The sequence below is a fragment of the Cinclus cinclus genome, chromosome 8 (genome assembly GCF_963662255.1).
Source record: "Cinclus cinclus chromosome 8, bCinCin1.1, whole genome shotgun sequence".
NCBI classification, from domain to species: Eukaryota; Metazoa; Chordata; class Aves; order Passeriformes; family Cinclidae; genus Cinclus; species Cinclus cinclus.
Window position 1 is genome coordinate 1,472,711 of NC_085053.1, and position 12,125 is coordinate 1,484,835.

At 57.4% G+C, this 12,125-nt stretch overlaps 2 protein-coding genes across 4 annotated transcripts; both read right to left on the reverse strand.

Moving 5' to 3' along the window:
• Nucleotides 1-518: 518 nt before the first annotated feature.
• Nucleotides 519-6,715, reverse strand: METTL13 (methyltransferase 13, eEF1A N-terminus and K55). 2 transcript variants are annotated; one of them, XM_062497598.1, is made up of 8 exons: nucleotides 6,563-6,715; nucleotides 5,502-5,804; nucleotides 4,229-4,420; nucleotides 3,481-3,676; nucleotides 3,117-3,260; nucleotides 2,722-2,928; nucleotides 2,238-2,369; nucleotides 519-1,046 (listed from the first exon to the last, which is right to left on the reverse strand). In XM_062497598.1, exons 1-8 carry the CDS (start codon nucleotides 6,713-6,715, stop codon nucleotides 772-774), a joined length of 1,602 nt encoding a protein of 533 aa, XP_062353582.1. In that variant the 3' UTR covers nucleotides 519-771. The 2 variants fall into 2 exon arrangements, with proteins under 2 accessions (XP_062353582.1, XP_062353581.1); XM_062497597.1 differs by having other exon boundaries at nucleotides 4,229-4,428; nucleotides 5,057-5,804.
• Nucleotides 6,716-7,064: 349 nt separating this feature from the next.
• On the reverse strand, nucleotides 7,065-10,493 carry ITPA (inosine triphosphatase). Of its 2 annotated transcripts, XM_062497455.1 has the most exons (8): nucleotides 10,431-10,493; nucleotides 10,287-10,344; nucleotides 10,137-10,201; nucleotides 9,509-9,582; nucleotides 8,864-8,895; nucleotides 8,130-8,245; nucleotides 7,580-7,656; nucleotides 7,065-7,312 (listed from the first exon to the last, which is right to left on the reverse strand). In XM_062497455.1, exons 1-8 carry the CDS (start codon nucleotides 10,491-10,493, stop codon nucleotides 7,192-7,194), a joined length of 606 nt encoding a protein of 201 aa, XP_062353439.1. In that variant the 3' UTR covers nucleotides 7,065-7,191. The 2 variants fall into 2 exon arrangements, with proteins under 2 accessions (XP_062353439.1, XP_062353440.1); XM_062497456.1 differs by lacking the exons at nucleotides 10,137-10,201; nucleotides 10,287-10,344.
• Between the last annotated feature and the right edge of the window lie 1,632 nt (nucleotides 10,494-12,125).

Genomic DNA, 12,125 nt, shown 5'->3' on the forward strand with positions numbered 1-12,125 from the left:
TGTCTGGCAGGACCGAGGTGCTGTGGGAACACCCTAATGGGTATTTTCTGGCTGCCCTTTCATCCTGCACAAGGGCTGACCTGCACCAGCTGGGTGAGTGGGTTGGTGTGGCCAGGAGCCTGAGCCTATGGCTGGTCCCTGCTGGCCCTGGGGCAGAAGGCTCCAAGCTTGGAGATTTCAGTTCAGTGGAGATTCAGAAGAGGAGAAAGGCTGTGGGAGGCAGTTTGGGGAGGGTGAGTGGTGAGGGGGCAATGGGGTTCAAGGGGCACCTGTCTGCTGCCAAGACGTGCCTTTGAAGCGCAGAGGTGACTGTAGTTTTTCCAGGGGTGTGGGTGCTTCAGAAATAAGCCTCAGTAAATCTCTACAAAGGGCCTCAGAGCTCCCCCGAGTACTTTATTCTCACAGCCCACCCCCCCACATCCACAAGCAGGCCTGGAGCAGGGCTGGGGCTCTGCAGAGACACCAGGGGTGCTGGAGTGGCACCATCAGAACAAAAGGAGCGGCAATGAAGGGGAGAAAGAGCCAGAGGAAAGGGAGAGAGGGAGAGTCGGAGGGATGTTCTTCCCAATGCGGGAAAGCAACAAGGTCAGACCCAAACCCACAGTCCTGCCAGGCCCTCTGCATCTTCCTCACCTCACCCCACCTGCAGGAACCACCTTCCCGTGCCATTCCCACCCCTCCAGCAGGCCCAGGCCAGCACCAGGCGGCAGTGCCAGCCACGGGCACCCTGTTGTGGGGTCACAGCTGTGCTGGAGCAGCAGCAGATCCCCCTCAGAGGATGTGCACGGCCTGCAGCACGTCTGCCAGCGCCCAGGAGCTGTCCCAGGGCCGGCCCGGCTGCCTCAGGGCCCCCTCCAGCGCCCGGGCCCGCACCCCCAGCTCTGCGGGGCCGCGCCGGCCCGCGGGGCCCGGCTGGCAGAACAGGATCTCGTTGACCTCCCCTTGGATGCTGCGGGCGTACAGCAGCGGGAAGACGTCCTTGAGGGCGGCCAGCACGGATTCCTTCAGCCCGGCGTCACGGCACACCAGGTTCAGCACGAAGACTCCTGCGGTAGGGCGAGAGGGAAAGGAGTTCAGCCCACCCTGCTGAAATTAATGCCTTAAGTTTTTCTGTTGTGCTTGGGTGTGCAGCTTTTAGTTTTATACTAAGGGCTACTAGGATCTTTTCACAGCTGGTAACGACAAAACAGTCCTATTCCAGCTGGGGACTCAAGGACAATCTCTTCAAACTTCAGGCCCTGGGCATAAACAAAGTGAAAAGAGGAGGGCGGGCAAGCAAGCGAGGATGAAACTTCATGACTGGAGGCTATTAATTGGACAGCTGACTTCTGCATGCAAATGGACTAAAACCTATAAAAATGTGAGACCTTGTGACCAAGCCCTCTTTTGTTTCCATCTCGAAGCCATCCAGGCAGGGCCACAACTGTGGCACTGGTACTGCCAGGGCGTGGCCTTTGAAGGCCCCTCAACAAATATCCATTTTACTCCTCTTAATTCTGTCTAGCCTCTGTTCCAGCTCCTCTAGGCATCACTGCCACCCTGGTGAAAACGTCCCCCCCGTGGCCCCAGCCCCACGGGTTGTGGGTGGCCACAAGATCTGTTCTCAGGAACTGCCTACATCTTCTGCTTTCAGAAAATTCTGTTGGCCTCCCTGGAATGTCTCAGCCTGCCCGAGCCAGCAGCGTTGCAGGTCACCCTCTCCATCCTGCTGTCACAATGTGCAGCAATGTATTTGAACAGCTTAGGCCACAGTGCTCCAACCAAGCCAGCTTTCTTATCAAATACTCTGGAACTCATCAAGGTTACTGAAACATAAATTGCGCTAAATTGTGAAAGAAGAGGCTGAAAAACAGAATACCAAGACTGCAAGAACTAGATAAAGGTGGGCAGTGAAACACTGGACTGTAACCAATCATATTTCCTGAGAGGTGCATGCAGAGCTTGTGGACAAGATAGAGGCACCAATCAAGTAATGCATGATAGTTTTAGAATGTGTAAGTAGAGCATAATGTAAACAATGAGGTGGCTTCTGCACAACCACATTGGTTAGTTGTTCAGAAGTCCTGAATTCCTGCAACAGTGCCACTGAAACACCCAGATGCCAGGAGAAGGGGATGCCATGCAGCAATCCTGGCTGTGGCCACTATTCTTCAGGATGAGAAAGGGTGGCACAGTCCCAGCTCCACAGCGAACCTGCCAGCCTGGCCAGGGAGACATGGCCAGATCTACCCTCCTACCTTCTGGCTTGAGGATGGTTTTAACTTTCTGCAGAAAGGGCTTTTCCACAAAGGCTGGGGGTGGGCAGCTCATCCCCACTGTGAGGTCTTTGCTGTCCACATCAAACATGATGGCATCATACTGGGCTGGTCCTGCAGGACAAAGCACAGACAGCTGTTATCCTATGGGACAGAGCTGAGCTACACACAAGGGAAGGCCAAAGATGGGAGGGTCAAGACACCCCTTCCACCATGTTATGGGTGTCTTCTCTGCTGGGGTTTCTGTTTACAAGCCCTAGGTGCTGGGGGAGGCAACAAATCTCAGGTCCTCTACACAGGTTGGCAAGGACGGGCTGTGAGCTACAGACACCTGGTGAGGCTGGAAATTGTGACATGCAGCAGGGAGAGGAAGCAGGTGGTGGCAACAGCTCAGGACTCTGCTACCCAGCGTGGCACCCAATGGGCTCAATGGGGCAGCTGAAATGCTCTGTGAGATGGTTGGTACCTTCAGCTGCCAGCTTGGCCACGTAGTCCAGGCCATCGGAGATGTGCACTTGCATCCTGTCGCCCTGGGAGAAACCGAACCAGCGCGTGGCCACTTCCAGCATGGAGGGGTCGATCTCCACCACGGCCACGCGGGCCTGCGAGAAGTAATCGTGGACGAAGAGGGGCAGGCTGCCCCCGCCGAGCCCCACCACCAGCACTGCCAGCTCTCCTGTCAACCCAGAGCAGCCAGTAAGCCACCAGCGTGCCACAGTGCCACTGCCCGTCCCACCCACCATCCCCAAACTGCTTTGGGAAGGGTGCATGGGGCACCTTGGCCAAAAGAGCCTTCCCCCAAGGGGCTGTGGTGTGGGGACACCTGCCCCCAGCACAGCCTCCCACTGCCGGCCTCGTCACCTGGGAGGGCGTCGGGGCCCCCCAGCAGGCAGAGCCCCGCAACCATGGCCTTGTGGTGCTCACAGCACAGGTAGCTCTTGTCAATGGCTCCAGGTGGCTCAGTGGGGCTGGGTTTCTTCTTGTCCTTCCTCCGCTTCTTCTGGCCTGAGTAACAGGAGACACCAGCTAGTAAGGCAAGGGGGAAGATGGAAGTGCTTTCTGGTAACCAGCCACTCCCAGCCCTGTCCCACCCATGGTGTAAAAACACTCCCAGAGCTGCTCCCGGACAAGACAGGCGGGTCCCAGCAGGACTTCTACCTTCTTCCTGTATTGCTCTCACTCTCTGTCACCCCAAAAAATCAGCTTTGGCCCCTGCCCCATGTACCTGGGAGAGATATGGGGGCCAAGAGCCGAGCCTCTGACTGCACCACGTTCCTGTTCTGGAGGAAGATGAGGCGGCGGAAGTAGCAGGTGCCATCTCCCCTGACGTCCTCCACGACAAACTCCCCGCTCAGGGGGCTGCTGCCACAGTGCCGCACCGCCCGCTCCCCAATGTCCCCTCCCACGGACAGGAAGGGCACCTGCAGGGAAGACAGGGGCTGCTCTGAAGGAGGAAAGGGTACAGGAAGACAGCTTGGCATTCCCACTATCCTGACTATGGCTACAGATCCAGGATGAAGCAGACACAATAGAGGAGCAGTGGGATGCCAGAGGAGAGCTGGGGATCTTCACTAGATTCACACCCGACACAGGGAATACAGGGAGCAAACACAGCAAGATTTTTTGCAAGTGTGCAATTGGGGCAGGAAGGAGAAGACAGAAGGAACAGAAGTTAAAGCCAGGATTAAGACAGGGAGGAGTTCAGGGTTTCTGTATCCCTTCTTTTCTTGGGATGCTGGGTTTTGGAGGGCAAGGACTTAATAATGAATCCTAACACACAGGCACCTCAAATCCTCCCTCCAAGAACAGGCAGACAGCTGAAGGAAGACTTGAAGCCCATCTCCTGCCCACCATGGCATCCAGCTCACACCTTACAGCTTGGTCTCCCTTGAAGAGGGTTTCCCTGCTGGCAGAGAGCCAGCCTGGCTCTGTTTTGGGAAGCCCAGCCAGGGGGCTGGGCAGTGGAGGCTCACCTGCTGGCGGGCAGGGAGGCTTGGCGGGGCCAGCTCCATCACCTTCCCCGACAGCTCTGCCTGGATGCCAGCCATGCCCTCGTAGTGCTGCTCCCTGTGCAGGGCCACCGTGAGCAGGCGCCCGAAGCCCGCGCTGGCCGCCAGCTGCCTCCGCCCTTCCTCCGTCCCAAAGAGCCACTCCGTTTCTCTGCCCTGTGGGACTGCAGAAGGGGCTGCCATCAGCCTGGGCTGCTCCTGGCCCTCCAGCTTCCAAGGGAGGAGCCATAGGGAATGAAATGGCAAGAGGGAGGTACCACTGCTAGGCTACAGCCATGCACTGTGACCATCAGGAGAGCCAGGATCTCCCCTGTTTTGGGCAGGTTCATGCAAGAAGCTGGAAAAACCACATCTCATTAGAAGGGGGTGTCCAACAGGTTCCTGACCTGTCTCCAGGCTGTGCTAAGCCCCAGCTTTGCAAGCATGCAGGGAGGGAATGGTGCTGCTGGCAGAGGCTGACTCATCTCTGTGAGTGTAGCCCCGGAGCACCCGGACAGAGCAGCGATGCCTTCCCAGCTGCAATGTGCTAACTTGGCTGTCACCAGCATCCAGGCAGGAATCACCACCACCTTGGAGGCAGGGCAGGCAACAATCCCAGCAAGCTCTGTGGCAGACCTCACCAGGCAAGCACATATCCCACTGCCAAGCCAGGACTAAAACATCAACCCAGCCTCACACAGGTGGGTTATATCCCTCTCCAGCCCCTGACTCCACAGGCCCTGAAGAGCTGACTCTTTTGCAGCTCCTGGCCAGGGCAACCACCTGAGTGCAGCCTGGCCAGGCTGTACTCACTGATGAAGATGGCAAAGTGATTGTCCCGGGATGGTTTCACGGAGGGGCTGTCGACCACGTGCAGCGTGTAGCGAGGCTTCCCGCTCTCTTTGTCACACAGATCCAAAAAAAGCTGTTCCCTGCAAGGGGTTTTGCTTATCTGGCTGCAGAGCAGGGCATAATGCTGCCTGTCCTTCACTGCTGCCACCAGCCGCTCTGCGCTCTCCACCCGCATCGGCTTGTCCTGCTCCTCAGGGCAGATCTCCAGGATCTGTGCTGCTGAGCCAGGGATCTTCCTGAACTTAGTCATGACATACACGAAGACCGGCAGGACAAACTGCTGCTTGTCCCCACTGCTGGCCACCTGGTGGACACGAACGACCCAGCCTTCCTGGGAGAAGTATTCCACGGCTTTCTTCAGCACGTGGGCTTGAGCCAAGGAGACACAGAGGTAGCGCCCTCCTACCTGCAGGACCCGGCTGATCTCAGCAAACATCTGGTCCACCTTGGCTAAAGTTGCCTCCTCTTCATCGGTCAGGAGGGCATCCAGCGTGCCTTTGTCCAGGACCACCTGGAAGTGGGCATCAGGGAAGTCCATCTGGAGCATGTCCATCAGCAGGTAGCTCATCTTGGGCCTCGTGCTAGCGCTGCGCTCCCGCATCTGGCGGATCACGGCATCGCTGATGTCGATGTTGGTGATGTCCTCGCACACTCCCATGTCATACATCTGCTCGCTCAGCTCCGAGTTCCCACAGCCCACCACGAGAACCTGGGCAGCAGCACGAGAGCAGCGTGATGGTGAGAACACCTTGGAAACACCCCCCCCCTCCCCATTTTAGGAGCAAATACCAGATTGTGTCTAGGAGCCCACACCCTTAGGGCCTGCAACCTCACTCTCCCCAGCCTAAGATAACATGTCCACAGAGGAGTCCCATGGGCAAAGAAGCGATGCTTCTGCTGTATGTTTCTTGAGAATGACCCCTGTGTTTTAACCCTCAGAGCTCCCCAGACCAGGGCCACCCAGTGGTCTCTCCTGTCCTTTTGCTAAGGCACACTGGAGGCTTCATATCATCTGTGTCAGACCTCACACACAGAACCAAGTAGATTGGTAAAGCCCTCTGAGAACACGGAGTCCAAGCTATGACCAAACACCACCATGTCAAACAGACCACGGCACTGAGTGCCACATACAGTCTTTCCTTAAACATCTCCAGGGACGGTGACCCCTCCAGCTTTCTCTAGGTACTCCATTCTAATGTCTAAGCGCCCTTTCTCTGAAGAAATTCATTATCTGAATGTCCACCCTAAGCCCCCTCTGGCGTAGCTTAAGACTAAGTCCTTTCATCCTGTCTCTGGTTGCCTGGGAGAAGAAGCCGACCCCTAGCTGGCTACAGCCTCCGGTCAGGGAGCTGCAGAGAGCGGTAAGATCACTCATAAGCCTCCTCTTCTCTAGGCAAAACAACCTCAGAGCTCGCCGCCCAGGAAGAGCCCGGAGGGGACACAGCGTTGGGTACCAGCCGGGCTCACCTTGTCGCGGGGCCGCACATACTTGTGCAGAACGGGGCAGAGCTCCGGAAAGGCCCCGTACCACTCGAAGGGCCGCCGCCCGCGCTGGCGGAAGAACCGATCCCAGTAGCGTGCGGAGCCAAACTCGGCGGGGCTGCGGGGCAGTAGCTCCATGGCCGGGTGGGCCAGACCGGACCGAGCCGTGCCCCGATCCCGCCGCCGCCTCGGCCCCACGTGTTCGTCGCGCTGACCGCTTCCGGCTGCGCGGCGCAGCGCGCCAGTTCCCATTGGCTGGCTCCGCCCCGGCCGCTCCCCCATTGGCTGGCTCCGCCCCGGCCGCTTTCCCCCATTGGCTGGCTCCGCCCCGGCCGCTTTCCCCCACTGGCTGGCTCCGCCCCGGCTGCTCCCCCCCGTGGCTGTCCGAAGCCGCCCCCGAATCACAGCCCACCCCCGCTGGGCTCCGCGGCACCGCTTAAACCACCAAAGGAGCGGAGAAGGAGGCAGCGGTGGGTTCAAAAGGAGCTGTTTTAATGGCATCCTGCAGCGGGGCTGAGTGGGACATGCCTTGGTGGAGGTTGGACTAGGTGGTCTCCAGAAGTTCTTCCCGACCCCAGTAACTCTGGGTGGGTGTCTGAGCCCACGGCTCGGCGCTAGCTGGGAGCGGGGCGGGGCTCTGTCGAGTCGCTCTGAAGAAAGAAGGCCGAGAGCTCGCTCAGCGCCCTGTACCGGTGTGAGATGGAGTTCTTCACCGCCTTGGGCATTTCAGCGTAGCTGCAGCGGACAGAAACCACAGGTGTCAGTGGCACAGACGCTACAGCACATCCCCCAAGCACCGAGAGCTCTCCCTCCGCCTCCCTGCTTGGCTCAGCAGGGGTCTGTAGTGACAGAACCCCTGATCCGGGGGTTTCCCCATCACCCACCCTGTTCTGATCCAGAAGGACATTTCTCCCTGATGCCCTTCCTCACAAGCAACTTCCTCTGGACACTCTTGACCAAGGTTTGCTTTACATAAAGAGCTATAGGTAAAGCACCGCTTACGTCTGGTTGTAGCCATCCGGCTGAAAGCAAGGATCCCAGCCAAAATCCCGAGGGCCTCTGGGTTCCACTATCAGTCCCTGCCGTGAGAAAGCACAAAAAAACCTTAAAGACTGCACTTTCCCTGCAGTTACATTCTGAACACACACAGCAGCCACAGCTCACATTGCAGCCACCACAGGCTCTGCAGTGCTGTCCCCCTTCCCAGCTCCTCCCCAGGACATGACCAACATTAGCAGCTCCAAACTCGTGCCGCCCTATGCTGACAGTGCTTTGACGCCTCCAAATAACTGAGCTAACAACTGAATACAGCCCTGTGAGAGTGAGGTGGACTGGGGGAGGGGGGGGCTGAGGAGACTGAGGTCACAGGCAGAGTTCAGGAAGCACCACTGACCAAAGCACTGACCCCCAGAACCCACCTCCCACCAGCTGCACTCTCCCTAAGCCTGTTCCAAACATTCAGCCACCCAGAGGCCACCACAATTGTCCTCAGCAGAGCCAGAGCTGCGATGAAACTCACACCACAGTCGTCCCCATTGCCTTCCCCACCTACATGGGTCTGGCCTTTGAAGAGCCTCACTGGTTCCTCTGGGTTCCCGCTGCTGAAGGCGAAGGTGCAGAGCGCGTAGGCAGACTTGTCCTCAAAGCCAGCCAGCAGCTTGTGCAGGCCTGAGGGACACAGAAGAGACCCTGGAGGTGCTGCTGCTCCCTGGGAGAGCAGCACACCCACTCAGGCACGGAAGGATGAGGGAAGTGCTCCGCATGGCATTCCCAACCACCACAGGAGGCGACAAAGCTCAGGCACCAGGACGTTGTGTCTGAAGCCAGAGCCTCAGAGCTCATCTCCAGAGTCCTGCTATGAATTCTGGAGAGGAAGCAACTGAGTATGCAGCACCAAGGAAGACTAAAGCCCCCGGTGACTGAACCTGATTAATGCTCATGTTAATGAGACCAGCACAGGATTTGCAGTCACATTCTGAACTGCGGGATCAAGGTACGGCTGGGGAGGGGAGCATCAGTGGAGAGGGGCATGCCCTGAAGCCACAGGGAACAGGAGGTCTTCCAGGTCACACTGAGGACAAACAAGATGCTCCCATGAGCCCTGCCACCAACCTGTAGAGGCAGGAGTCTGGGAATCCAGGGATGAAACTACTTAGACAAACAACATCCTGGGAAGGAGAGCCCAGAACAGGCTAGAAGAACCTGTTGGTTCTCCCAGCATGGGCAGGGAGCCACTTCAGGGGCAAAGGAGTGGGTTACACACAGAGCAGTAAATGAAGACAGTACCTTCTGGCTTGAGTTTCTCCAGGAACCATTTTCTGAAAAGGAAGGAAAGAGGGAAGATCAATTTTTGCTATTATCTCTCAGAAATACAGGCATCCTTGTGACACTGTTGCTTACATTTTCATAGGCCTTTGAATCCCTCTCAGTGTGCTGTAAGATCACCCATTCTTGACTATTTACCAGGAAGGACAGACTTATCTCTTAAGCTGAAGGGGACACAGTGAAAACAGCAGTGGGGTATTTACTTACTGCATTCTGGGGTCCACAGAAATACATAATAGCTTTGTTATCTTCTGGGTTAAAGCTGGCCCTACGAGAACCTATGGGGCACTCATGCCAGACTCCTGCTAAAAGGCTTGGTGCCTTTATTGCACAGAGCCTGCTCTTTGGACAGCTTCCCAAGCACCACAGGCACCGCAGACTGGAAACCAGAGCCAACAACACAAGTTTATCTCTCCATTCCTGCTCTGTGATTTACAGCAGGGCGCAAGGAGTCCAGTCCAGCCCCTGAGGTGCAGGATGAAGAGCTGGGCACAGAGCAGCAATCACTTCCATGGCCTCATTGCTTCTGGAGTGTGGAGCCCACCCTGCCAGCCTGTGCTCCTAACCCTGCCACCTGAAAGGGGAAACAGCTTCCCTCCTACTTACATGTAGGGTCCTGGAAGGCCCCCCAGGGCATTGAAGCACAAGCAAGTATCCTCTACTATAACAGGTCCCTGAACCTACAGCGACAGCCCAAGAGAAGAAGAACATTAGACCTAAATGAAGGCACTGCCTCCAAACCCATTCCCTTGCTCCATCCCATCTCCTTGATCCCAAAAGCAACCTACACCAGACAGACACAATCAAACCCAAATTCTCCCCATGCAGGTCAAGAAAGGCTGAAGAACAGCACGGAAGGTTTCATATGGAGGAAAACTAGCAGAGCTGAACACTCCCTGCCATCCTGGAGGACAAGGAAAGGGAAAGCCTGTGTTCCAGAGGCATGCCTGCATTTTTCTCCAGTCTCAGCCCTCACTTGGTTCTTTTAAAACACCCATCCCAGAGACAGCTTTGGAATGTTCAGCAGACATAAAACTCTTTGTCCTGCAGCCACCACGCCTGGACCGAAGAGGCTTCCGTGACCTCCGGCTGTTAGAGGGACACGGCATCAACCAGAACAGCCGGGTGATAGGAGAGCAGCGAGGCCAGGTGGGATGGGTTTGGGATGCTTCAGTGTCCCTGTCTGGGGTCCCTGCACACCCATCCCGCCGGGAAAGGGGAAGGAGCGAGTGACCTGCCGGGCGGCTTCGCGGCACTTCTGCACCGAGATCTCGTCCGGCTCCCCCTGGTACTCGGGCACTGCGGACACAGGGATGGAGCGGAGCTGAGCAGGGCCGGGCCGAGCCGAGCCGCCGCATCCCGCCAGGCCCTGCCAACAACTTACGGTCAATTTTCTTCGCCACCAGCGTGTAGGGAGAGGAGTCCCCGAGGATCTGCGTGACCTGCACAGGGAGAAGGGGGTGAAAAGGGAGAGAGGGAGGGATAGAGGGAAACCCGCCGGCCGGGCCCCGGTTCCGCCGCCCCTCACCTCCTCCAGTTTCTTGGCGTTGCCTGTCACGAACACGACGCTCCGCCGCGCCTGTGCCGCCATGCTGACCGCGCGCGCGGCCCCTGCGCGCCCAGCCACCAATCAGCGCCCGTGGCACCGCCGCGCCCCGCCAATGGGAAGCATTTCCGCCCCGCAGCGCCCGGCCAATGGGAAGCACGTCCGCCCGCGCCAGGGGGGCGGGAACTGCGGGCCCGCAGGGGGAACGCCGGGGTAGGTCTCGCGAGAGGCACGCGAAATGCGGGGCGGGTCGTCATGGCAACCTGTCCCCCTCACGGGCCCGGCCCTTGGTTACAGCCCGGCCTTTGGACCACGCGCCGTTCTTCCTGAAGTAGAACTAGCTGTAGACGGGGAATCGGGAAGGAGATTGTGCTCCAAGCTTTGTTTCTATTCAGCCTCCGACCTCTGGCTCGTCTCTTTGCCTTTTGCCATCAGGTTTGCGGTGTCGGAGCGATCAAGTTGCATCGTTGTTGGATTGTTGCTGGTGGTGCCTCTCACAGCCAGAGCTGTCTCTTGAGAACGTGTGTGCCCGGGATAACCCCAGAACCGAGTGACTTGAACCTGAAACTGAACACCTGAAAACCACCCAATTCAGCAGCTCAGGGCTGCGCATTGATGGCTTGGGTTGTGGCAGCCTTCCCTGCCCTGCATCTCAGGTACACACAGGACTGGCTGGCGGCTGTAACAGAAACTCCTCGAGTCAAGAGTTCTGTCCACGGGGCCAGTGTGGAGCCCTTCAGGAACAGGGCAGCGCTGGTGGGGAGCAGAGCCATCAGAAGAAGCTGCAGCAGAGTCCCAGCCCTCCCACCGTGCACCCAGGCTCCTCCTCACTGCCAGACCCTGCCAAAGTCCTCAGGAGGGACTTCCTTCCCCCCGGGCTGCCCAGCTGCCACAGCCAGGAGGCCTCTCCACACTTGTGTCACATGCCTGCACGCCCCTTCCCTCATGGGGACCCGGGGTCACACCACAGGCTCACACCGGCAATCCCGGGAGGAGGAATGCACTGCTTTTGCCAGGAGACGCCATTCCCTGTACAAAAGAAATCGTGGAAAACAGCAGCTGATGGTCTGTCCTCTGCACAATGCAGGAATGGGTAAAACAGACCCAAAGCTTGGTTGAAAGAGTTGTTTTTGTTGCAGAATCTCCTTCATAACATCTCCTAAGTGAAAATCAATCCCCAAGCACGCAGACAGTGCTGGAAACAACACCCCTTTCTGCTGACTGAAGTTCCCTCTGCCACCAGTCCAGGCTGCACTATAGAACCACAATACCAAATGAGTATGTGGAGGACTGCTCTGTACCACCCCAAGGTCTAATGGTATTTCCAGCCTTGTGGGGAAACAAAATCTATAAAACTTGCTTCGCAAATACTGTTCCTGTGATGTTTCTGACCAGGACTCCTGTGGGTGGCAGCAGCACCAGCAGCAAAGGCAAGGCTGCGCTGGAGGAGAAAGGCAGAGGCACTGGCAGGGCTTTGCAGCAGCAGGAGTGAATTAACTCACTTTCCAGTTGGTAGGACATGGAACAAAACATCTCAGCAGGATCTGCATCCCCCCCCTGGAGGTAGACACAGTCCCTCCTCATCTACCTTCACCATCCCTTGCAGGCAGAGAGTAGCCAAAGGCACAGGCAGGATGACTTTTGTCCCTTCCACTGAGTGTAGGATGTTAAAAACAA